Source organism: Pseudorasbora parva, chromosome 8, assembly GCF_024679245.1.
Source record: "Pseudorasbora parva isolate DD20220531a chromosome 8, ASM2467924v1, whole genome shotgun sequence".
Lineage (NCBI taxonomy): Eukaryota > Metazoa > Chordata > Actinopteri > Cypriniformes > Gobionidae > Pseudorasbora > Pseudorasbora parva.
Window position 1 is genome coordinate 17,255,261 of NC_090179.1, and position 26,416 is coordinate 17,281,676.

Consider the following 26,416-nt stretch of genomic DNA (forward strand, 5'->3'; position numbering starts at 1 on the left):
CAGCCCTACTCCCAACAATGCTAAAAATAAAATAAAAGTGTGAGAGCGTTATAGGCTATATGTCATGTTATAGTCAGATATGACACCGCTACTGCAGCACACATCACCGCAGACGAGCAGCCTAGTATCTCTTCATCAAGCCAACACACAAACTACTGCAAATAAAACAAAAAGAAAGAAACACACAATAATCTTCTTTAAATGTAAAGAAACTGCGCGCATGCTCCTATTGTGGTCTTTGGTTTTGATATTAGCTGATGAGAAATAAAATGCAGCCCATATCTGTTGTTTTGACGTGACATGAACTCCATTAAATCTGCATACAGCGTGGGAAATGGAAATCAGATATAAATCTGTTTTGTAGTGTAAACAAAAATAAAATTGTTTTGATAAATCAGACAGGTATTTGACCGGAATAAACGCATGAAGTGACCAGGTTTAACCAGGCCATTTAAGAACATCTAAAGGGTAACTAAATCCTAAACCAACTTTTTTATTTAATGATCTGCAAGACTGGGGCTTTATTAATGCTGGTTATTAATTTGAGTAAATGTTTTGACATTTGGGTATAAAGTGTTTTAATTCTATAATATATGGTGTAAAAACGTCTTAGTGCTGCCCTCTTAAGGTTGAATGGTGGCTACTGCAGTCGAATTTTCCTATTGGACGTTGTGGCGCTTCGTGACGTAGGATGGTACTTCCAACGGCTCACTATCCATGCCCCTGGGACGAGCTCGCCACGCTCTAAGAAATGTTTTCCCATGATAACATGATGAGAACGGCTTCAGTCCAGTATGTGCGCTCGTATTACATGAAGTAGAAACATTATGAATAGCCCCGTTTTCACCAAAATTACCCAGAACAATTACGACAGCCAGGAACCAGGAACTTTGTACCAGGAACTTTTTTACAGGAACTTTTGTCCCCCCCAGACCTGCAGCTGTCTGCGTTTCCACCGTGATCTAAAGTTCCGTGAAGATTAGGCAAATTAGTCCGGTGATGTAGGACTGGGCGCAACGGCTCCTCCAAGTCAGTGACGGACAGTAGTAGATTTAGTGGACTGTTTACATGAGCCGTTATCTAAACCGATCTGGTGTTTATATGTGATGACTTTCAATCGCAATAATTTTGTCACATGCAGTTTGTCTGCCGCATCAAAAATGTTAACGCTGTTTTCTCCAGCAGCTGGACTGTGTTAACTGTAGCCATAGCAACTCTTAACGGCCACCAGGACTAATACATTATTATATAAGCTATTTATTTGTTGTAAAGTGTAATAATCATCTCAGAAAAAAAAAAAAAAATCTCCTGTCAGGCGCAGTTAAAGTAAAAACTGCCTGGGGCAATATATGCTGTGTCATTATTCCAACATTATCTTCATAACTTACGAAATAAAAAGTTTACCCCTCAGAAAAATTAGCATTCCTCTCGTCAACATGAGCACGGCGCGCGCTGTCACGTCATGTAAGGACGTACACTTAAAAGTAATCGGTCAGGTCGTTTACATGGTGAAAAATAGACTGTAAAAAAAATGAATAATGAGTATGGAAGAGATTCAAGCGGTGCTGCTTTTGCTGGTTATGTATAGGTTTACCAAAGAGGTAACAACGACAGAAAAGAGCACTAGCATATTCAGAAAGCTTGTAAAGCTAGATTTAAAATGACAATGTACATTATTATCAGCTATTACAGACATTGAACGTGAGATGGCTGAGACGAACGCGCGTCATCAGACAGAGAGAGCAAAGCCCCGTTTCCACCAAAATTACCCGGAACAATTTGTACCAGGAACTTTTTTACAGGAACTTTTCTCCCCCCCCCCAGACCTGCAGCTGTCTGCGTTTCGACCGCGATAAAGTTCCGAGAAGATTAGGCAAATTAGTCCGGTGATGTAGGACTGCACGCGACTGTTCCTCCAAGCCAGTGACGGACAAGGCTGTCACTTTTTATTCGATATTCGAATATGCATTCGAAGATGACGTGAAATATCCGTAATCGAACTATAAATAAACTATCCGGTTTTTAAAGTGCCATGTAGCGCAATTTTTTTTTTACTGTCGGTGCGTTTACATGGAGCACTGTAATCAGTTTAAAAGTCCAATCTGAAGGAAAATGCTCCATATAAACACCTCAATCGTAATAAAAATGCCCAAACTGAATGAAATTGTAATCGTTTTGAGATGGGTGGATAAATCTTTTCATGAATCGATCAAACGAAACATTTCACCATGTAAATGACCTGACCGGATTACTTTTGAGTGTGCGTCCTTATGTGACAACAGCGCGCGCCCCACTGAAGAGCACACGTCGTGCTCATGCACCAAGCATGTTGACAAGAGAGGAAAATACATTTTTCTGAGGGATAATCTTTTTATTTCATAAGAAGTTATGAAGATAATGTTGGCATAATGACACTGTCCCTAAGCCTATGTAAGCAAACAATCAACTTCTTCAACTGCGCCTGACATTAGAATTAATTTTTTCTGAGATGATTATTACACTTTACAACAAATGAATAGCTTTTATAAAACCGTAAAGTCCTGGTGGCCGTTGAGAGTTGCTATGGCATCCGTAAACACATTCAGCTGCTGGAGATGACGGCGTTGTAGATAATTGAATATATTCGAATGCCTTGCTTGATATTTGATATCCGTTCGAATTAGATTTTTTTCAAAAATGACAGCCCTAGCGGACAGTAATCATTTTTGTGTGTACCGATTGAAAGATTTAGTGGATTTAGTTATTATAAGCTATTTATTTGTTTAAATAATCATCTCAGAAAAAATAATAATTCTTCTGTCAGGCGCAGTTAAAGTAAAAAACTGCCTGGGGCAATATACGCTGTGTCATTACTCCAACATTATCTTCATTATCTTATAACTTACGAAATAAAAAGTTAACCCCTCAGAAAAATTAACTTTCCTCTCTTGTCAACATGAGCGCGGCGTGTAAGACTTTTAAAAATGCCGAGTTGAACCTAAATGCTGCGAGCTCAACCAATCAGCATGTTCAGCGCCCAAGTCCCACCCTCGAAAGTTCCTGAACTTTGAAAAAGTACTACCCCGCGAGCAGGGCCGTTTGGAGGGGGAAATATTTACCCGGAACTTCATTTATACCCTGGTTCCTGCGGTCTAAACACACGAAGTACCACCCAAAGTTCCTAGTTCCTGGGTAAAGTTCCTGCGGTGGAAACGGGGCTCAAGACTGATATTTACTGAACGTAGACCGAACCTCGCAAAAGGCTTTTAAAAATGCCGGTTGAAATAAAATGCTAAACCAATCAGCATGTTCAGCGCCCAAGTCCTGCCCTCTAAAGTTCCTGAACTTTGAAAAAGTACTACCTCGCGAGCAGGGCCATTTGGAGGGGGAAATATTTACCCGGAACTTCATTTAGACCCTGGTTCCTGCGGTTCAAACACACCGAGTACCACCCAAAGTTCCTGTTTCCTGGGTAAAGTTCCTGCGGTGGAAACGCGGCTAATGAAACTCTCGTCATTTGCTTTCAACATCCTAATGAAGAAAATACATATAAATAATGCAGTTGTAAGTACATGTAAAGCTTTTCTTGTGATATTTTGCCAGCCGTCATGTCTACAGATAATTTTTATACTTCAGACGCTTTCGGACAAACCCTGACACGCAAATGGTTGCCGTGGTAATGAACAACAATACAGTAACGTGCTGGCCTATAACATTATAGTCTAACATTTATTTGAGGAAATCTGTTGTAATAGGCAAGTAGGTTTGAACTTATTGGTCCTGTGCTTTTTTGTGGCATTCAGTATAACGATATGGCTGTTCAATGTTCATAGATTAGTTAGTGGTCTCGTATACTACATCTTTTGAGTCGGTTTCGGTTATCTCGTGTGGACGCAGATATTTCTTGAAACAAGGAAAAAAAAGATCGGATTGGGAAAGCTCTGGCTTCGTGTGGACGAACAGTTGCAAAGCGAAATCAAATCGGCGCCAGACCAGGCTGAGTTTACCCAGTCTAATTAATTTCAACACCCCTAACACAAATCATAGCAATTATGCAATGTATTCGCCAAATAGCCAACAGAAAACGAAATCCAAACTGTAATATCTGTATTTTAGGTAAGCTACAGTCATGGCGATCAACAGTTTGGTTAAAAATAAAACAATGAATTTGCATAGTGTAGAGTATTTTGCAGGCTTTCGTTTACATACCGATGTCCTATATAAAGTGTTTTATACAACCAGAACAAGCCTAAGATCAAAAGCACTGGTGAAAGCCTCTGTATGAAACATGACTTGCTGCATCAATTCAGGGTTCAGTGAATACAGGGTTATGTAATCCTTCAGTCCCCTTACAACAATTACAGAACAGAAAATTGTCATTATAAACCTGCAACACAAACTTCAAATAAAATTTCTCTATAAAAGAAAGAAAGGGGACAACAAACCCCAAGTTCTTTTCTGTCAGTCTGCTGTTATATAACAGACAGGAGATGAGGGGCCGGCCGATTGCCTATTGGGGGAGGCTGACAACTAGCACACCAAATGTAGTGCATGGTACATTGTCTTTTCCAACAGGGCTGGAAACAAAACCCGGCCAGTGGCATCAGTGTTGTTTACTCTGTGGAGCATGACCCTCAGCCCCAGGAGACACTGAGGTCCATCGGTGCGGTTTGATCAAACCTCAAATGCACAGGAAGTTCCAAAGATCAAGGCCTGTGGAGGCGTGGCGGGTACAGATTCACTCCGCTGAACCCTCAGAGTTTGTGGTCATGGGAAGGCCGATGTGGTCAAGAAATGTTTAATAAATATGGAACAAGGGCTGCAGTTTTAGTAAATGCACTACTGTATGCAAGTTTGGGGCTGTGAAGGTTTTTTTAAGAAGTCTTTATGCTCACCATGGCTGCAATTATTTGAGATTTTTTTTTTTTTGATAAAAAATACAAATAACTGTTTTCAATTTCAATTCTTGTGATCAAAACTGAATTTTCAGCATCATTACTCCACTGTTCAGTGTCACATGATCCTTCAGAAATCATTCTAATATAGTCTGATGCTCAAGAAACACTTTTTCATTAAAGTTAAAAATGCTTAATATGTTTGTTTAAACCGTGATACATTGTAGAATTCTTTGATGAAATTAGGCTGTCAAATAATCAAGATTAATGAGAGAAATGTTTGAGTTTACATAGTGTGTGTGTGTGTGTTTGTGTGTGTGTACTGTATATTATAAAGTATGTATATTTGAATACAGATACATGCATTTACACATTTAAGAAATATGTGCATGTATACTGCATATTTGGGATGTCGATTTACCCAATATCCCACAATTGATCATCATTAAAATTCACGATCAGTTAATAGCCATAATACTGCAGCATGTGTCTACAGCAGCTGCTTATAGACAACAGCTTGACAGGGTGTGTAAATGCTGGTCAAAACGCCATGTTCCTCAACAAATCGAAGAGAAGGGTTTTTTGTCTAAATAAAGGGCTATTAGGATTGTAAAATGAGTCGATTGATGCGATTGATCGTTTGAATCGTTTGATCGTCGAATTAACAAGTATAACAACTAATACAAACAACATGCTGCCGCATTAGATGCCAGCTGGTCACAATGTGTGGACAAGCTCTTCGTGAACACGCTAACTAAACCCAATGAATTCACAACGTTTTATTAAATAGTGTTCTCATTAAAGATTTGTAATAAAACATAATATTACAAATGATATCTGCACAAAATATATGCGAATGCACAAGTGAACTTGAACTAAATTACATGTGAGTCTGTATGTGTGAATCGTGTTGTGCACACGCTCTTCCGGGAACACGATTAAACACGGCAACAAAAATCATTTAGTTCAAGTAATTTTTTCTAGCTGATTAACGGGGTTATGAGCATTAAATTGTTTTTTTGAGGTAAATTTGACATTACGTGACATGAACCTGCTTTATAAGCTTTTTCCAAGGTCGAAATGCTGATTGAGGGATCTGTCAGGCAACATTAAAAGCGGCAACATTTTAAATAGTTAATTGTTCACTAAAATTAACAAAAGTTAAAAGTGACATAAAGGTGACAGCTAAGTACAAAATTTCCTGCGATTATGGATGTGCTACAAATGATCAGGCAGTCCCAAAAAAAGTCCCATTTTTATTACGCCAAAAACACAACAAAAGATGTGTTGGGCTACTCATCACAGAACATGCTGGTAAAAAGGTATACGTAAATTTATATGGTTGTCAATGGTGATCTCAGCAAAAATATCACTAGCAAATGAATATTTTTGGTCACAAATGTGACAGTTTTAGCTGCAGTCTGGGTATATAAGTTATATTAAATATGAATATAAATAATTTTAAAAAAAATGTATACATGCATGTGTGTATTTTTATACATAAATATACACAGTACGCACACATTATGTAAACAAACTTATTTTGGATACAATTAATCACGATTAATCATTTGACAGCACTATTTGAAAGAGAAATATTAGCAGCATTATAAATGTATTTACTGTCAGTTTTGATCACTTGCAAAAAAAAAAACACAAAAAAAACTACTGACCCAAAATTTTGAAAACATTTTGCCCATAGACAGATTCACGCTGTTTTCCCACTTGGATATAATTGAATGTGTCAGTAGATTAACATCAATTCATGTATAACTATTTGAATGGTGAGGGGGGGGAAAAAAACGAAGAAAAAAAAAAAACAGGATATCTTGCAACCCAAAACTTCCTTAAAAGCTTGTGAGCAAATTTGATAAAGGCCAAAGTTGCCACATTTCCCATGTGCCTGTTAATATAAGTGCTGGGAAAGCTAGAAACACCCCATTATTGAAGGTTAATTTCAGTTTCTTAGTCATGTCTTTATCCTGTCTGATATAATAGCCACTCAAACATCTTGCTAAAGATCCTGCGACTTAGCCTGCTATTTTAATGCTGTCAAATTCAGCGTGCTCAAAGTTTTTTTTTTCCACTTTCCTGATGCAAACTTGCAAAGAGTCCTTTTCTCAAATAATGTTATGGCCCCCAGAATATTTTTGTTGTATAAATATATGAACATGCAATATAATAAAAGAAAATAAATACTTTTATTTTAGCTTGATGCATTCTTTTTTATCAACCCTTGAATGTGGATAAGGTTATTAAAAAATAATAACAAAAACCATTGCGTCTCGTGTTTGAATAAATGATAATTAATTTTCTTAAGGATAAAATAAATAAAAAAAATCTCTAAACTAATGCTGAGTAAACTATATAGGAAGCCCTTACACATTACTATAATATTAAATATTACAAATAACTAAAGAGACCAAATTATTAGATTCAGTAGGTGCTATTTTTTAATGAATTTTTTGCAGATAAGGAAGGTTTTGCATCAACTTCTAAATCTAATTATAAATCCAAATAATTTTTCAAATAATAATTTACACAATGACTGTCATAACTTTATGTAATGTATTTAAACATACATTAAATAATCAATAATTGCTAACAGGTTAAGTACATATAATGAATAGGCTAATATAATGCATACGAAATGCTCCTCTCAAGGGATCTCTAGCATACTAACATGCTGTCGACACTAAATGCCTGAGGTAAATGTAATGCTATGTGCGATACTCTCAAGCTCTTTTATTGATATCTTTCCACAGTTGAAACGCTGGTTGAGAGATTACCGTACATGTAAACATATCGATTTATCGTCTCTTCTGCACTTTTAACTGGATGTAAACAGCGGGCCCCTTTTTAAATTGGAGAGTGGATCACCTGTGACTGACTGTGTTTGTGTGACTGCACGCACTGAACCATGACGGTTCAGGAATCGGGATGGATACATATACCATTAGACTTGGTAAATATGATCAAAGGCGGCTGTGAAAATAAATATGCAATGTTAATCATTTTATTTGTCTTTTATTTAGAACATATATAAAAAAAATCTAACCAGGAGAATAACAATTTTAAATGGAGAAAATCTCATTATGACTTTTAGACACACTTCATCTTCCAGGCAGATCTGTTACATCTTTAGTTGATTGAAACTTCTTCATTATTGCCCTGATAGTGGCCAAGCAGCAACGTTTTTTTTTTATGTTTTAGCTTTTTTTTTTTTTTTTTTTTACAGCATCTTTCTATTTTGTGAAACTCACAATCTTTTGCTAAACAGGTCTATATATATATATATATATATATAGACCTGTTTAGCAAAAGATTGTGAGAAAGATTGTTTAGCTATATATATATATATATATGCTCACAGTGCCAAAACCACTGGTAAATGGTTTACTGACCATGGTATTACTGTGCTCAATTGGCCTGCCAACTCTCCTGACCTGAACCCCATAGAGAATCTGTGGGATATTGTGAAGAGAAAGTTGAGAGACGCAAGACCCAACACTCTGGATGAGCTTAAGGCTGCTATCGAAGCATCCTGGGCCTCCATAACACCTCAGCAGTGCCACAGGCTGATCGCCTCCATGCCACGCCGCACTGAAGCAGTCATTTCTGCAAAAGGATTCCCAACCAAGTATGGAGTGCATAACTGAACATAATTATTTGAAGGTTGACTTTTTTTTGTATTAAAAACACGGATGGTTGGATGAAATATGCAAATTTTTTGAGATAACCCAAAATTCCTTTCATGAGCTGTATGCCAAAATCATCAGTATTAAAACAATAAAAGACCTGACATATTTCAGTTGGTGTGCAATGAATCTAAAATATATGTTTAATTTTTATCATTACATTATGGAAAGAAATGAACTTTTATCACAATATGCTACTTTTTTTGAGAAGGACTTTTTTTACTTACTTTTTTTGTGTATATATAAAATTATCATTTATTTTTAATTTAAGTTACACCGTTTATCTATACACACACACATATATATATATATATACATAAATATAAAATTATATATATAATAAAATTATATATATATTTTCAAATTCCTTCAAATATGCAGACTCATTCAGTAATTATTCATGTATGAGAAAAGTGATTCTCAAATTATCCAGAATCTCTAACACACTCACATTTGTAATTGTGAAATGTGGGGACATTACATAAGCGTAACGGTTTTTATACCGTAGAAACTATATTTTCTATCCCCCTAAACTGCCACTGCCCCTGCCCCTAAACCTACCCATCACAGGAAAGATTCTGCATTTTTACTTTCTCAAAAAAACTCATCCTGTATGATTTATAAGCATTTATAAATACAGGGACATAGCCAATGTATTCATATTTCACCCTCTCCTTGTAATACCCGTGCCATACCCATGTCATTATACACATTTGTGTCCTCATATTTCACAAAAACAGACCCACACTAACTGAAAACCCTGCATAGTTCACCTTTAATATGCCATAACCACAACATATACATTGTAAACCATTGGGAAGGAGACAATTTGCTTTGCAAACTTCTTACTCTTATGAAATAGTTTAATGTAAAATAATGTTATTTAACCCATCGGACAAAGAACAAGGTTATGCTTGAAAAAGAAAACTCTCTACTCTCTAACCATGTTCAAAGTATACAAATTCTCTGCATGCACAGGGCATTATCTACTACATTTACTAGATTGTGCAGTACAGATCACAGCACACTGTGAGTGTGAGTCCCACAATGCAATGCACTCAACTTGAACTTCCTAGTGTGATGAATGAAGTGTAAGTAATACCAGGTATGATTTTAAATACCTTTATCACTAAAGTATGACACAAGCACAACTCGTACACCACCATGTATTAAAGATGCAAAATAACCACCACATGGAATACATTTGATACTACTATGAATATGAAGCATAGTAAACATTTGCATTTGCACAAAACAAAAGGCTACTCATAGGCACACTTATAGTCATGATGATGGTGCAACTCCAAATTCTTGTGTGAAAAGGGTTGGCACATACAGTACAACTCAGGCAGCAGCCGAATGGAGTAGTACCATCTCATGACTTGACTGGGCACTATTCCAGTACAGCAAAATCTTTAAAACACACTGTAGACTTTAGGCAGTTTTCCCAAAAGGCTCTTATGTCATTATGCTGCGATCAAAATCAGATGGTTTGATTCATTAACATAACACAGAAAAGAGAGACCACCAGAAGGCTGTAGTTATTCATTGTAAAGTGCAACTTCTACATCTTTAAGTTGACTCCATTAAGGCAGAACATTTACTGATTACTGACAAACGCAACGCTAACATCAGCAAGTTCACATGTAATAATATTAGATATGTAAAGTAAACAGTAGCTGGCATCAAGAACATTTTGGCGTGACTATAAAATGGTGTCCAAAGTCGGGCCTCTAGGATAATTACGGCCCGGGGATGAATTTTAAATGGTCCGCAGCTTGTCTATTAAAATTTACTAGAGATGCACCGATTGATCGGCCAGGGATCGGAATTTTTGAGCCGATCCCTACATGCGGCTGTGAGCGCGGCCCGCGACGTGACGTTACAGCTGCGCTGCGCTCGCGTTCAGCACAGCTGCATGCAATGTCGTTGGCATGGAAGTTTTTAACTGTGAGCGAAGAAGACACTAATTATGCCATTTGTGAAACTTTACAAACCTACAAACTTAATTAGATACTTAACTCATCACCACGTGGAACATGCCCAGTTTGAAGAAGGTAAGTTAGTAAAGGTAAAACTGCTAAAGCTAGCCAGAGCTCAGAGCCAGCCACAGGTCAGCCACAGGTCAGCAGCCTCTTCTATCTTTCCTTGGTATAAGCAGCGAAAAGACCAAAGCATAAATGCATTTACAAAGAAATTATGGAATTCATGGTGCTGGATGACCAGCCGAATGCATATATGTTGTGTTTAAGAGACTCTCCAAGCCGGTCATTTTGACATAGATGTTTGTGTACATGTAATTTGCTCGTCTCGTTGCGGGCTGTTTCAGAGCGCGCGTGCCGACTTGAGAACAATCTCTTGCGGACATTTTTGTGCTTTTAATCGTTTTTTTTATTATTAAACGCGTCCCACACAACCACCAGTATCTAGACTGTATTTTACAACAATCACTGCTCGTGCTGATTCTGTCATTACGTTTGAGTTTTAGGGAGAAATGGCAACGTTGCTGCAAAGGGAATTAAGTTGCGCTAGACATAAATATTATTATTATAATCTTTGGAAGACAAAATCTAAAATAAAATCAGACTATCACAGATCTAAAGTGTAACCAGGCTATGTTTGAATGTATTTATGTCCTGGGCTGTCGTTTGTGCCTCTCTCTCTCTCTCTCTCGTCATGTGTATTTTTAAAAGTACCGACAGCAGAACCGATAACGTTCGAGCTTATCGATACAACAGTCTTTCAAAATGCACCCCCAGGGCCCGTTTAATACCGGTTTTCGGTACCCATCCCTAATGGTGGGCAATATGCGTTTAAGTTTAAGGATGACTATATGAGTCATTTGTATTTGCCACACTCCCTGCTACCAGCTGGTTATGACCATACATTTTGGTGTGTACATGTCTTCAGGGCAGGGCACTTCTAAAACATGAAGTTTGAGGCAGGTTGGACATTGTATGCTTAATTTACAACAACTTCCCACTTTGTGATGAAACATCAAATTTTGTCAGGGAATTTAACATCACAAAGGCCTTCAGATTAGACTGAACAAATATGATGTTTATCTGATAAAATCTCTAGGAGGAAATTGTTAAATTACAAAGTCTGGTAAGGGCAAAAACCGCAGAAGTTTTGCTAAATCTTTTCAGATTTAGCTTCCAGGGACTTTTTTGGAGGTATTGGGCTGTTACATGTGTCCACCAAATGTCATACTTATACATGAAACATAGCTTGAATGGTGCTTAATTGAAATATTGTAGGTGGTGCTATCAAGCCTTTTTGCCATGCCCAATTCTGAAACTCATAAGAGACGTACATTTTCTTCTGACACATAGTTTCATGAGTTTTCGAGCATGTATAGGCCCTCAAAAAGGCAATTCATTTCGAATAAGAATAATAATAATAGACCTGAGCAATTCCAATAGGGTCCTGTTGTTTTCTGGTTATCCATAATTTTTAACATGAACTTCATGCTAAAATCAGAACAGAGTTAAATCATATAACAGGAAAGCTATGAGGAATTTTAATAGTTCTTCACTGGTTTGTTTCATAGATCATGCGTCCGGGCAAGAAGCAACAGATCCCAATCCTCTCTCAAGTTAAACTCAGATGAACTCAAAGTAAGGACTACCTTTTTAGGGCCTAAAACACATTACAGAAGCAATTTTACACGCTATGATGCTCTAGGCACCTTTATTTGACACAGCCCAAGTGAGGACAGTGCTTAACAGAGAATGCATTCCCTTCCTATTCTCAGCTGGGCCACATTTAGACCCCCATACAATTTCTAAATAAGTCTATACTGGCACAGCAGGCTGCAAAGCACAGAGTGTTTTGAAGTACATTTTATTTGGAGAAATGGCCGTTAGCTTTCATTTACGATGACACAGCTACTTTTCCCCAATATAAGAGAGTAATTCCAGGATATACTCACCGGAGACACCGTTGTCTGCTGGCAAAGGGTCTGGGCTTACTTGATTGGGTTTGTCCGCTCGACATTCCAACAAAAAGCATATACATACAATCCAGAACGTCACTAGTCTGTTAAGCTCCATAGTGGGACAGCTGGGTTGAGATAAGAGAAAGAAAGAGATCTTGTCACCTGCAACTGACCAAACCAACAATCCAACCCTCCATGTCAAGTCAAGTATTAACCTAATCCTGAGATATAGAAGTTGTGTGTTTTCCCAAACTACGCACTTTAGACCTTATTCACAGCAACACCATCTTTATAACGGGAACCAAAGCGAGGCTGAGAGATCTAGATATACATCTCTTCAGTGGGTTGAACTGTTATTTCATGTGTTTTTTGGATTGTTCTGCTGACAAAACACTGCAAAAATATACTGCAGTAGACAAAAAAAAAACAGAGCTGTGAAAAATGATATGTGACCAAGAAGCTTTATTCATCTTTTTACAGTGGATACCATTGAAAATACATTAAGTCTATTCGTCACAGCCTCGCTTTCATACATCATGGTGCTGTTCTGAATTGGGTCTATAACTATGTACTCAACAGAGAAAATTCTCATGTATAAGGTTATTTTGTCAGCCAGTGTTAAAGTCTAAAACTAGCCCCTTCTCCTCCACAATGTAAAGGAAGTGCGGCCAACATTCAATAATTAGTTTTAATTGAGGGCATTTAAAGAGCACTTTCTTTTTGGACTTGCATTATTTTTTTTAAACAGCATTGAAAAGTACACAAGAACGCAAATTGGCATGCACCTTATTTCTCCTCAATCACTAGAGTTATGACAATTATTCTGTATGTGCTTAGAGTAATTTCTATGGGAGATAAAATATAACAACAATATTTTTGTGATGCTCAGTATGAAATTACGGTGCTTTTGAATTTAAATATATTCATTTTATATATAACATAAAATGAATGATACGTTTTATATATACAATTTGTATCTATAGAAGTATATGAATATTATAATATATTAATTTAGGCACCCATCTTTGCTTTAAATGCATTATTTCTGACAAGTAAAAGAATTAGAACAATATGAAGGTGAAGACTATTAAGAAAAGTATTAAAACAATAATGTTGGCCTAATTAGATACAGCAGATGCTATGTTAAAAAAATCAAATCACTTTCTGTAAATAATTAACCTAAAAGTGTCATTTGGTTTTGCCTTCAAATGATTATATTCTTCTGAAAAATATCTCAAAGTAGACATGCACTTTTTAAAGGTTGAGGAGTATACCAAAAAGCAATGTTAACTTGCCATTACAGATACCTTGAACTCTGGGTTGACGGAATAAGTCATCTTTATTCACTCAGTATAAGGATTATATTGTTTGATGCTACTTAACTGAATGCAGACCCATGGGTGAGATGACAGTAAAATAGATAAATATATAATATTTATATAATTTAATGAACATTTAAACTTTATATTGTTATATTATTTGTTTTATTCTAATTCTTTAGAAAGAAAATATAATATTGTAAGTTATATAACAAACTAATTTGGATATATTAATAACTATAAAAAATATATAAAAGACATCTGAAACATAACATTAGATAGATAGATAGATAGATAGATAGATAGATAGATAGATAGATAGATAGATAGATAGATAGATAGATAGATAGATAGATAGATAGGTATTGCTGTTTTTGTTTGGGGTTAATTTGATCCCTGGTAAAGCACAGAATAACAAACGTTTAGAACACCAAACAAAACAAATAAAAGATTCTTAGATTATTATATCTGGCGACCCCATAAACACGATGACGTGGGTTGAATGTTGTCAAGTTACTCCCCAACTCACCTGTCAACTAGTTAACACGTATAAGTGTAAACTATGTAACGTAGACCAACACTTCTGAAAGAAGGTTTATAGTCTGAATGTATAGCTTCATATATTAAGGTTAGTATAGATTTCACATAAAGATAATCTTAATTAACAGATTAACATAGGCTATGTAGTCTATTATCCAGGTATGACATGGCTCAAGAGCAGATTTGATTCTGGACTAGTACGAGTTGAATTACCCACATTTGCTTAACAAAATAAGTCATAAAAAGCTGTTTCATAACCAACGGCAGTGTAGTAGGTTATCTTCATATTCATGCGGTTAAATTGCGCAGCTGGTTTAGTAGCGGCACGAGGCCACTAGCACCAACAATTCCCCCTTTATAAACACCCAAATCTATCGCTGACAAGATATATCATGTAAAAGACAAAAAACAAACAAATGTTAAACCGTTTTAAATGAGCAGAGTTACCTCGGATCCTCGTGTGGACCGTCTCAGTGTTTGAGGTTCGTCTTCAGCTGCTCTCTCCTCCCATCAGACTCCATGGAGGCTATGTATCAAACACTCAAAAAAAAAAAAACACGACCACAAGGCTCTTGTACGGTTTCCCGTCCCGCCGATGAAAGAATACGACAGGTGGACGGTGGTTCGCTAGTCCTCTGTCAGGGACAGAAGCTGAGAGAGGCCGAACGAACTGCGCTTCCTCCTCGATTCACGCCGGGCTCACACACACAGTCTGCGGCGCAACGCATGCGCAGTCACTCACACACTCCCTGCTAATCACACTCTGCCTGCCACCTCGCTATCACACATGCTCACATACACATATACTGTCTGTTATTTAATGGTGTCGACTTTTACATTGACTTATTTTGTTTTATTATATATATATATATATATTTAGGTAACTATAAATATAATTCAGGTAATTATATTTTTAATTGTAAATGTCACAAAAAGGTAAGTATATTTTTACTAAGTATATTATATTATTTAGGTAATTGTATTTTTAAATGTAGGCCTAAATGCCGGAAAACGGTGTTTTGTACTAAGTATTTATTTCTCATTATTGATCTACTGTGGAGGATGCTTATATTATTATTATTATTATTATTATTATTATTATTATTATTATTATTATTATTATTATTTTTATTATTTATTTATTTATTTATTTATTTATTTATTTATTTATTTATTTATTTATTTATTTATTTTTTGACAACAAAAGGGGACCAACCACAGATTAATATAGATCAGCGGCACCAACACAATCATAATGTTGCCTGATAGGTCTTTTTTTTTATTATTATTATTTTTACATTTTAATTAATAATGATGGTCTATTTTAATTGAATTATAATATTAATGTTTCAATATGACAGTATGTAAATATTTGCAAATGAATTAGCAGATTAGGTTGATTAATATAATATTTTTTCTATAAAATGCATGTATTACAGCTTTGTATTTATTGGTCTTAATACAAAGTTGTTGTATTTATTAGTATAATAATTTCATTTAGACACCATTTTTTTCCAAAGCAATTTATGCATTTAATTAGTTGATGCATTTCCAAAGATTCAAACCCATGACCTTGGTGTAACTATAGTGCCATGCTCTGCTGTTTGTTGATAGAAAATCATTTACCAGTCTTAAAATCAAACCTTTTTAAACTGATTTCGGTATAAAGTCAAGTCAAGTCACCTTTATTTATAAAGGGCTTTGTACAATAGAAATTGTTTCAAAGTAGTTTTGTAATAATAAATAGGAAAATAATGATTCAGTGATGCAAACAGAAACATACTGGGCCTTAATAAACATTCTGATAACTAACTCTGCCTAACCATCGACAAAAAATAGTCAATAATTATACAGTTTGAATATGTTTAGGACAAAGAAGGACATAAGTAAGTAATCTTCTGAGTGCACTGACTGTTTGGTTGAACATCCACTTCTGCTGTGATGGTGCTTTTCCTACTCTTTTCTTTTTTTCCATTCACCGCTTTGTGTAAAGGCACTGCAGAGTGTGTTTGTGTCTGTAAAAAAGATTATACTGTCTCCTAGTGGCTTTGTGATGACACTGCAAAATGTTATTCTGTGCATGTTCACATTTTACTGTTTCAGTTTGACATTCTGATTGTGTTGGTCCCCTTTTGCTTTCAAAATTGCCCTGACCCATCGAGGCATGGACTCCACTAGACCCCTGAAAGTGTGCTGTGGTATCTAGCACCAATATATTAGCAGCAAATCCTTAAAGGAACACTCCACTTTTGTTTGAAAATAGGTTAATTTTCCAAGTCTCTTAGAGTTAAACAGTTGAGTTTTACCGTTTTTGAACCCATTCAGCCGATCTTTGTATCTGGCGGTAGCACTTTAAGCATAGCTTAGCATACATCATTGAAACAGATTAGACCATTAGCATCGCTCTCAAAAATGACCAAAGACTTTTTTTCAAAGATAATATTTTTCCAATTTAAAACATCATCGTTTATTAAGATCAACGGAAAATTAAACATTTTGATTTTTAGACCGATTTTAGACTATTCTCTCATTTCAGCGTAATAATCAGGGAACTTTGCTGCCATGCAATGGGTGCAGCAACGCAGTGATATTTACGCAGAAAATAGTACCTAGCTATATCGGTCTAAAAAAATGTGTTTTTCATTTTCCGTTGGTCTTAGTACTCGATGTAACTACAGAAGAGTCAAGTTTTAAATAGGAAAACATAGTGAAAGTCTTTGGTCATTTTTGAGTGCGTTGCTAATGGTCTAATCCGATTCAATGATGTATGCTAAGCTATGCTAAAAGTGCTACCGCCAGATACAAAGATCGGCTGAATGGATTCAAAAACGGTAAAACTCAACTGTTTAACTCTAAGGGACTTGGAAAATTAGCCTTTTTTCAAAAAAAAAGTGGAGTGTTCCTTTAAGTTGCAAGGTGGGGCCTCCATTGATCTGACTTGTTTATTCAGCACATCCCACAGATGCTCGATTGGATTGAGATCTGGGGAATTTGGAGGCCAAGTCAACTCCTTAAACTTGTTGTTGTGCTCCTTAAATCATCCCTGAACCCTTTTTGCTTTGGGGCAGGGCGCATTATCCTGCTTAAAGAGGCAACAGCCACCAGGAAATACTGTTTCAATGAAAGGATGTACACGGCCTGCAACAATGGGTGGTACATGTTAAAGTAACATCCACATGGCAGGACCCAAGGTTTCCCAGCAGAACATTGCACAAGGCATCACATATCGGCTTGCCTTCTTCCCATAGTGCATGATGTCATGTGTTCCCCAGATAAGTGATGCATGCACCCAGACATCCATGTGATGTAAAAGAAAACATGATTCATCAGACTGCCACTTCTTGCATTGCTCCATTTTCCAGTCCTGATGCTCACGTGCCCACTGTTGGGGCTTTCGGTGGTTGACCGATTTGCGGCTATGAATACCCAACAAACTGCAATGCACTGTGTATTCTGACACTTTTCTATCACAACCAGCATTAACTTATAGAGTATTTTGAGCTACAGTATCTCTTCTGTTTGATCGGAACATACACGCCAGCCTTCGCTCCTCATGTGGATCAATGAGCCTTGGCCGCCTATGACCCTGTGGCCGGTTCACCGCTGTTCCTTCCTTGGACCATTTTTGATAGATACTGACCACTGCAGAGCAGAAACACCCCACAAGAGCTGCAGTTTTGGAGATGCTCTGACCCAGTCATCTAGCCATCACAATTTGGCCCTTGTCAAACTTTTCCTACTTCTAACACATCCGCTTTGAGGACAAAATGTTCACGTCTGTCTAATATATCCTACACACTAACAGGTGTGTGTTTGTGTGTATGTGTGTATGTGTGTATGTATGTATGTATGTATGTATGTATGCATGTATGTAGTATTTAGTATGTAGTATATATATATATATATATATATATATATATATATATATATATATATATATATATATATATATATATATATATATATATATATATATATATATATATATATATATATATACACACACACACACTGCTGAATTACACTGCTCTCATGATACATAGAGTATTCATTTAATAATTTATTGCAGAATCTAAAGTATCTGCATATTTAAAAAGTACTGCAGTAATCACAACTTAAAATTCAAAATTTTCTTTCAACTTCAAAAAGTGTTAGTTTTACCTTATAATTTTAGTATAAGAAATTTGACTTATCTTAACAACAACAACAACAAAAGTTACATGTTAAGTTGTGATAAGTAATTGCAACAAAAACATTTTTTTTGCATTTCTTTTGAACCTAAACCCCATTCATTTATGGCCTACTACATCATCTGTGAACTTCTCCACTAGCTCTTTGCCTTTTTGTGTCACTGACTTCCTCTCAGTGCTCTAGGCTATGCTCACTTCCTCCTATTAATCCCCTCTGTCACTGTATTTAGGGACAGTTTTAATCAGACTACTATAGACAATTTCCTGGACGCTCTTTTGGATGATGCACAGTGAGTTTTATTTCTTATTTGCACTTGATGATCTATGCCACACTTACTGTCCTATAAACCTTCACTCTTAAGGGACCAGATTTAATTTGCATTTCTGGTTTGAAGATTTGAAACCTGATAAAAATGCTGTGATGCTATTAGGGGTCAGTTATATCTTTTTATACTGCTATTTTCATATGAAGCTCTGTGTTGTTTTTATAGAGCTTTCTGACCAACTAATATTTGGTTTTTACATTTTATATGTTAAACATATAAACCTTAAGGAATTCACACACATTATTGTGATATAATTAAAATTGTAGTGTAAGTTACAGTGTTATGAAGCAGCTGTACAGTGTAGCTAGGCTACCGTATCATCTGGATAAACAAACAGATATTTTATTTATTAGAAAATAAATTTAAATATATAAGATCAGACTGCTTGGGGGAGAAAAGCATCCTCTGAAAGAGATGCGACACTTATTTTATGACTGTGGAACATCTGAAACACTTTGAAGTTTATTCTTAGACAGAAAGAGATGTTGGTAAAGCCATGACCACAACTCACTTTCTTTCTACAAGGCTTTCAGCGAATATCTTCGTCAATATCTATGATTGCTATAAAGTGCGTCATACACTTTGCCCCCCCAAAATCCAGGCCTATTAGTACCTGGAGTGAATAACTTTTAAAAAAATGACATGCACTTGGAAAACTTTTAGCAATAATAAAACAAATTTACTCCGACTCCTAAAACTTGCATTGCTTTCAGTTTGATTTGAGCCACAGATTTTCACATCACATTTCCAGTTGTGCTGTCTGAATCAAATGACAAGTAAATGGGCTGTGGGCGGTCCGTGACCCTTATAACCGTTCACTTCTAAGTTCTTCTAGTTTCTTTGAAAAAAGGAACTGTCTTTTTGGTAGCAAAGTTATTTTAGATCCCTAAATGTTATATGATGTATTGTTTATAACATCTAACTACTCTTAAAAAAAAAGACTGTAATTTAGAAATGCTACAGTAAAAATCTGTTTATTAATTATAGTTTAGGAGTTCCTGTAATATACAGCGCAAAACTGACCTCTCATTTTGTTTATTTTACTGTAAAACACTGTTAAATATAAAAAAGATTTGTACCAAAACATCTTATAATTTATAGCAAGGTCAAAAACTGACACAATCATTTGATGTTTCTTCTTAGTTTATATGTTATCAGTTATGGACATTAGCGTTTTATTTTCTACATCCTATGTTGTTGAATGAATGTTTATTGCGTTATTTTAGTGTTAAGTGTGTTACCACGATGGTGTTTTGTACAGTATTTGTGCGTATGACACTGCATGCACCTACTGTATTTTAGTATTTAACCGAGTTTGTAGAAAAGCTGTCTGTGATGAATTTTGATAGTGGATGTCAGTGTATGCCAGATAACAATCATAATGTAAACAGATTTAAAGGGATAATTCGCTCAAAAATTAAAATTACCCCATGATTTACCCCATGATACATCTTCTGTATTCAAATTAACAGAAAAAGCGTAACTGCCGCAAGGTATGACGACGGACGTAGTGTAAGCATTTTGAACTGCGAGAGGCGTTATTCTTTCTATTGAAGGCGGTCTCGTGGAAGCGATATTTTACATTATAACTTAAATATGGATATTGTTCTTACACAAACCCATCGATTAGCTTCAGAAGGCCTTTATTAACCCTCTGGAGCCACGTGGAGTACTTTTATAATGGATTGATTCACTTTAATAGCCTTCACATTTTGGGACTTTTTTTTATATCTCTGGTTGTATTCAACTGAAGATGCTTAAGCGTGAGTAATCATGGGATCATTTTCATTTTTTGGTGAACTATCCCTTTAAGTAGTGTGGCCTTGCTAATTCAGCAGAAAAAGCCTGTTTAAAAAAGTTTTAATGGTAAAATGTACAGGTTGTTCTGTAAATATGTTAACATTTTTACTGTATTTTTATGGAATTATTCTGGCAACCACAACTGACAGTTTTATATATATATTGTGTATATGACATTATTAAATATCAAATTATTTTGCATTTCAAACTAATAACTACAGCATATATATTTCTCATGCATAGACAAATCAACAAGTAAACCTATTTATTACACTCTTAAAGCTACACTGTGTGATATTTTCCTCAATCTAGCGGTGTAAAGGTATATGACAATCCAGTGAATAATAGTTTCTGTTCCTCTCAATTCCGATTTCGTTTTAACTCCTACGGTGGCCTATTAGTCCAAGATTAACATGGCTTCCAGTTCGACCTCGTTCATGACTGCCATCGAGTGTTAAAACATGAAAAGCGAAGCTTGAATTTATGGGTATGTCCCTCTTTGGGTAATGTACTTTCAAGATGGAGGGGCAACATGGCGACCAGCATTCGAACCCCTCACCCGTATGTATTTTCAATTGCATATTATAAACTTATGAAAATACTTTACTACTTGACAGAAGTAAATATACATTAATGAGCACATCTATTTTTGAAATAACTAAGTTTTTAGCTAAGAATAAACTAAAAAATTACATAGTGTAGCTTTAAAAAAATAATGGTTCTTTAATAGCATTGATTGACTCATGAAGAACTTGTAAAATCTACTGAAACATTTCAATGTACAAAAGTTTCTTTATAGTTGTAAAGGGTTATTAAAAATGTTCTTCATACTAAGAAAAAAAAGAAGGTTTCTTTTAAGAGCTTTTCAATGAAAAAGAACCAAAAAAGGTTCTTATATGGCATCACTACAAAAAAAAAAAAAAAAAAAAAAAAAAACTTAATAAAAAAACCTTTTGGTAGCTTTATTTTTAGGAGTGTAGATGTTTCTGAAGATGCTAACACCCTTGTGAGATTAATTACTTCCCCCTGCAGCTCTGCGTAACTGTTCTTCTCGGAAATATATAAATAAAGGTCATTGACAATAATGTAATGTTTTGCGGTCATCAAGGGAGGTCATTTTGACGTCAAATGCACGTGATAATCTGACACAATTAACTTTGATGGTCTTCTAGCATTGATCCATTTATTTAGTTTGAACAATGTTGGAATTTTGTATTTTCAAATCTCACATTGAACACAGCATGAGTTTTCTAGCATTTCATTTCTGCAAATATCTACTTATGTATTGCATGCAATTCGAATGGATTGTCATTAATGCCATATAAAAATAAATCATGCATTTGTAAATTCCAATTAAGTCATAACAAGTCATAATTATAAGATAAAAAATGAAGACTGAATAATTTGGTATAGTATGGCATACAAAGATGAAATTATGAGTTGTGTTTATGATTTAAAAATCTGAACATTCTGACTGAAAATATAATTATGGCAAAATGATGTATACTAAATCGAGATTGTGACATTAAAGGTGCAGCGATTTCTCAAAAACAACCCAAACAAACACACAAAAGTGAACACTGAATCCACTTTTGCTTTTTGACTATGGGGAAAAGGATCGGTGTGCCAGGCACATGGTCTAAGAGGATTGTATATATATATATATATATATATATATATATATATATATATATATATATATATATATATATATATATATATATATATATATATATATATATATATATATATATATATATATATTATCTTAATGAGTAAGGGGTGTGTTTTGGGCGTAATGTGCAATAAACTAATCCAAGTCTCATCTCCCATCCCCTTTAAATGCCAGTTGCACTTGCACCATGTTGAATTTGCTATTTACAATTTGTGAGCGGAAAGACTGAATGCTTCTCCAGAGAGGAATCCTTTTATTTTTTTACTATTTAGAAATGTTTGTGCGCTATTGACATTAGACCAGGTTTTTGTTGTTTTCAGTTGCCTCACAATTTCAGTGCGCCTCATCAGACCAATGGGTGAACAGATGGGCTGCAGGACGTGAAAATGATAACTGCGTCAGGCTGAAACTAGCAAAAAACACTTGTGACAAGCCTGTCATCGCATTGCACCAGGTGTACACTGACAGAAAAAAAGGTACAGTGCTGCCACTGGGGCGATACCCTAAGGTACAAAACTGAAAAGGTATTAACATGTACCTTTAAGGTACTAATTCACACTCTTAAAGTTCTGATATGTACCTTTTAAGGTATTAATATGCAGCATTTAGGGGTGAGTAAGGTACAAAGATGTACCTTTTCACTTTTGTACCTTAGGGTACCGCCCCAGTGACAGCACTGTACCTTTTTTTCTGAGAGTGTATGATGGGGCCCTTAAAGATGTGACTTTTTTGTAATAATTTTATGTTTCATTTTAGTATGTAATAATTTTGACTTGGACTGTCATCATTTCACCTTTATCTCCTAAAGTTGACTTTTTGTCTCATAGAAAAGCTGTCTGTGATGAACTTTGATAGTGGATGTCAGTGTATGCCTTAAACAGATTTAAAGGGATAATTCACCCAAAAATGAAAATTACCCCATGATACGTCTTCTGTATTCAACTGCCGCAACATATGACGAAGGACGTAGTGTAAGCATTTTAAACTGCGGGAGGTGTTACTCTTTCTTTGTAAGTTGAATATGGAAGGTCTTGTGGAAGCTAGATATTTTACATTATAACTTAAATATGGATATTTCTATATCTCACCACACATTAGCTGATTGGTGGAGAGGAGACCAAGTGATGAAGCCACTTAAGCCACTATAAAAGCCCCTTAAATGTGCAACTGGCCTGATCCTGGCTTAATCTAAACCCTGTCTGTGAAACCAGGCCTTTATACTTAATAGTATGTCATATGATTTTCCAAAGCATGATGTTAGATTTACCAACATTGTGGTAAATGTTATAACAAGTCCTTGTGTACATTTCAGTTATTGGAAGCTGAAGGCAGAACAGCAATGCAGAACATCAAGTGTGTGGTGGTGGGAGACGGTGCCGTTGGAAAGACCTGCCTCCTGATTTCCTTCACTACCAACGCCTTTCCCAAAGAATACATCCCCACTGTATTTGACAACTACAGCGCACAGCTGTCGGTGGACTCTAAAAACATCAGTCTGAACCTGTGGGACACGGCGGGACAGGAGGAATACGACCGTCTACGGACCCTCTCTTACCCACAGACCAACGTCTTCATCATCTGCTTCAGCGTCACCAGCCCTTCGTCCTACGAGAACGTCAAGCTAAAGTGGCACCCCGAGGTGTCAGAACACTGTCCTCATGTGCCCATCCTGCTGGTGGGGACCAAAAAAGATCTGAGAGATGATCCAGAGGTGCTGAATAAGCTGAAAGAGAAGAACCTGTCCATGGTGTCCCAGCAGCAGGGGGCGGCGCTGGCCCGACAGATTCAGGCCAATAAGTACATGGAGTGCTCAGCGCTCAACCAGGACGGGGTGAAGGAGGTGTTTACAGAAGCGGTTCGCGCCTTCCTCCACCCCAAGCCAAAGGCCTCCAAGAAATCATGCGTGCTATTATGAATCTGACGGGACCCGAGAATATGTATATTTTTACATGGGGTACCTATAATTGCTTTATCACATGTACTGTAAATGAAAATCACTCTAAAAAGGTATTCGTCTTTACATTATAGAACAAAATCTATTTCTCCTTTCTTTAAAAATCAAATACTATATATATAATATGTACAAATGTACAGTATTTGGACACTTTCTGGGTTTAAAACTTTTTTTTGCAGATGTTTTATATTTTGTATTTTGTTATATAATGAAATTACATGTCAGACTCACAAGTCAAAATATGTTTTGGAGTGTATGTTACATATTCAATGTTAAAAAATAATTAAAGCGGAGTGTAGATTTTGTATATAGTGAATAATATAGCATGAACATGCATAAAAAAGAAAAATTAAAATAGATTTGATTAGATCAGTGTTCACTGCAGTAAGTAAAATGGGTCATGTTGTCTCATGATTTCAGTTTCAAATCACTTTCTGAGTCCTATCTTTAAATGTTCCCCACTTCTTCTAACTTAGTACATGTGTTTTAATAGTTTGTTTCTTTGTTGAAGCAGTCACTTATTCAAACCATTGATTAATCTGTTTGTGAATTCATGATACACAATCCAAATATTCTTAATCAAGAAAGCATGTTTGCAACCTTACTGCAGCATTTATTGTTTAAATAATTTACTGTTGAGCACAAGAAAGAAATTCTGTGCCACTTCAGGCCAATTTCACATACACTACCACATTATTAAAGGTTTTCTATAAAATGCTGATTTTGTATTTTTCTGAACACATTAATAAAAAGGAGGAACCATTTATGCAAACATGTGCTTTACATTTACCTCATGATTACGAAAACATGAAACTCATTAGTTTCAGGTTCTTTTTTTTTGTCTTTTCGTTCGCACGTTTGGGAGATGAGTTTGTGGCTGCTTAATAAGCGATTTTCATTCTTTCCGTTTAGTTTATTTTGTGCTGATTTTCGATTCTCTTGTTAGTGAAAACAGAAGGAGAAATGTTCACTTCCCTCCTGTATATCCTCAGCTATTTCTGTCACAGTTTTCAGCCGTCTTGTTTTTTTTTTTATGTAAATGTCTGAAGAGACATCTTAACGAAACTACGAAAATAACGACAATAAAAAATCAAATTAAAAAAATAAATGAATAAAATAAAATAAAATAAAATAAAATAAAATAAAATAAAATAAAATAAAATAAAATAAAATAAAGTAAAATAAAATAAAATAAAATACAAATCTCAGGTCAGAAATTTTCTAGCAGGAAAAATTAATAAAATTAAATAAAATTAAATAAAATCATGGTTGAAGATATGAATCGTTTAAGCTTGAAAAATACAATAAAAGAACAAAAAATAAAATATTAATGCAATTTCTCATAAATAAATTAAAAAATATAAAATATAATAATAATAATAATAATAATAATAATAATAAAATATTCAGGTATTTAGGTGTGTGTGTGTGTGTGTATAGGCCTATACACACACACACACACACACACCTACCCATATATTTGAGAGAGAGATTGGAGCAGATGTGATCCTTCATCTCCCAGAGTTACATGGTGTTGCATTTGCCTCAGTGTGATTTGAAAGTAAAATGAACTAGACTCATTGGAGACTGCTACAGTTTTATCCTCGAGCAAACACTGCTCTTCATTCACTTAAATCCTGACCACTAGCCAGTGAATTTGACAGTGAAATCAGTGTTACAGCCTCTAGCAAACACAAAACAACACAGTCTTTGTTTGGACCTTTTGCTGTGGCTTTCATTACGTTTTGACATTTGTTTTTTAATTAGTACAAATAGGCTACCATTTCCAATTTGACCATTTACCAATACATACATATATTGATCCAGTAAAAAAACAAAAACTCTTCCTTCTCGCATAAAGACGACGTGATAATGAAACAAGTTCTGCTGTCGTTATACAATGTTCTCCAGTTCCAATATGTGCAAATATTGCCACCCAGTGGACATAGTTTGAAAGTACATCATTTAAACCTGTTAAAACTATATGATAATAAGCTGCCGTTTTTTTTCAACCCTGGCCCTCACAAAATCAATCAAAATTAACAGTGAGCTGTTGTGAGGCCATCTGACGGACATCAAATTATGCATTCAAAAGTAATT

The 26,416-nt window shown here is 35.5% G+C and overlaps 2 protein-coding genes across 7 annotated transcripts in view; one reads left to right on the forward strand and one right to left on the reverse strand.

Moving 5' to 3' along the window:
* Positions 1–15,138, reverse strand: part of stim1a (stromal interaction molecule 1a) — a 62,128-nt gene extending 46,990 nt beyond the window's left edge. For 2 of the 5 annotated variants that reach the window (XM_067450224.1, XM_067450223.1), the window contains exons 1-2: positions 14,819–15,138; positions 12,507–12,637 (exon numbers count right to left, since the gene is read on the reverse strand). In XM_067450224.1, coding sequence (XP_067306325.1) covers positions 12,507–12,627 — 121 coding nt within the window. In that variant the 5' untranslated portion in view covers positions 12,628–12,637; positions 14,819–15,138. The remainder of the gene's footprint in view (positions 1–12,506; positions 12,638–14,818) is intronic. The other 3 variants (XM_067450225.1, XM_067450226.1, XM_067450227.1) reach the window with 3 other exon arrangements.
* A 3,643-nt stretch (positions 15,139–18,781) lies between these two features.
* Positions 18,782–25,073, forward strand: rhoga (ras homolog family member Ga). 2 transcript variants are annotated; one of them, XM_067450228.1, is made up of 2 exons: positions 18,782–18,851; positions 23,675–25,073. In XM_067450228.1, exon 2 carries the CDS (start codon positions 23,702–23,704, stop codon positions 24,275–24,277), a length of 576 nt encoding a protein of 191 aa, XP_067306329.1. In that variant the 5' UTR covers positions 18,782–18,851; positions 23,675–23,701; the 3' UTR covers positions 24,278–25,073. The 2 variants fall into 2 exon arrangements, with proteins under 2 accessions (XP_067306329.1, XP_067306330.1); XM_067450229.1 differs by lacking the exon at positions 18,782–18,851 and adding an exon at positions 20,506–20,650.
* Positions 25,074–26,416: the final 1,343 nt, after the last annotated feature.

Excerpts from the sequence above, each read along its gene's own strand:
- rhoga (XM_067450228.1), top strand. The coding sequence starts at position 23,702 with ATGCAGAACATCAAGTGTGTGGTGGTGGGAGACGGTGCCGTTGGAAAG.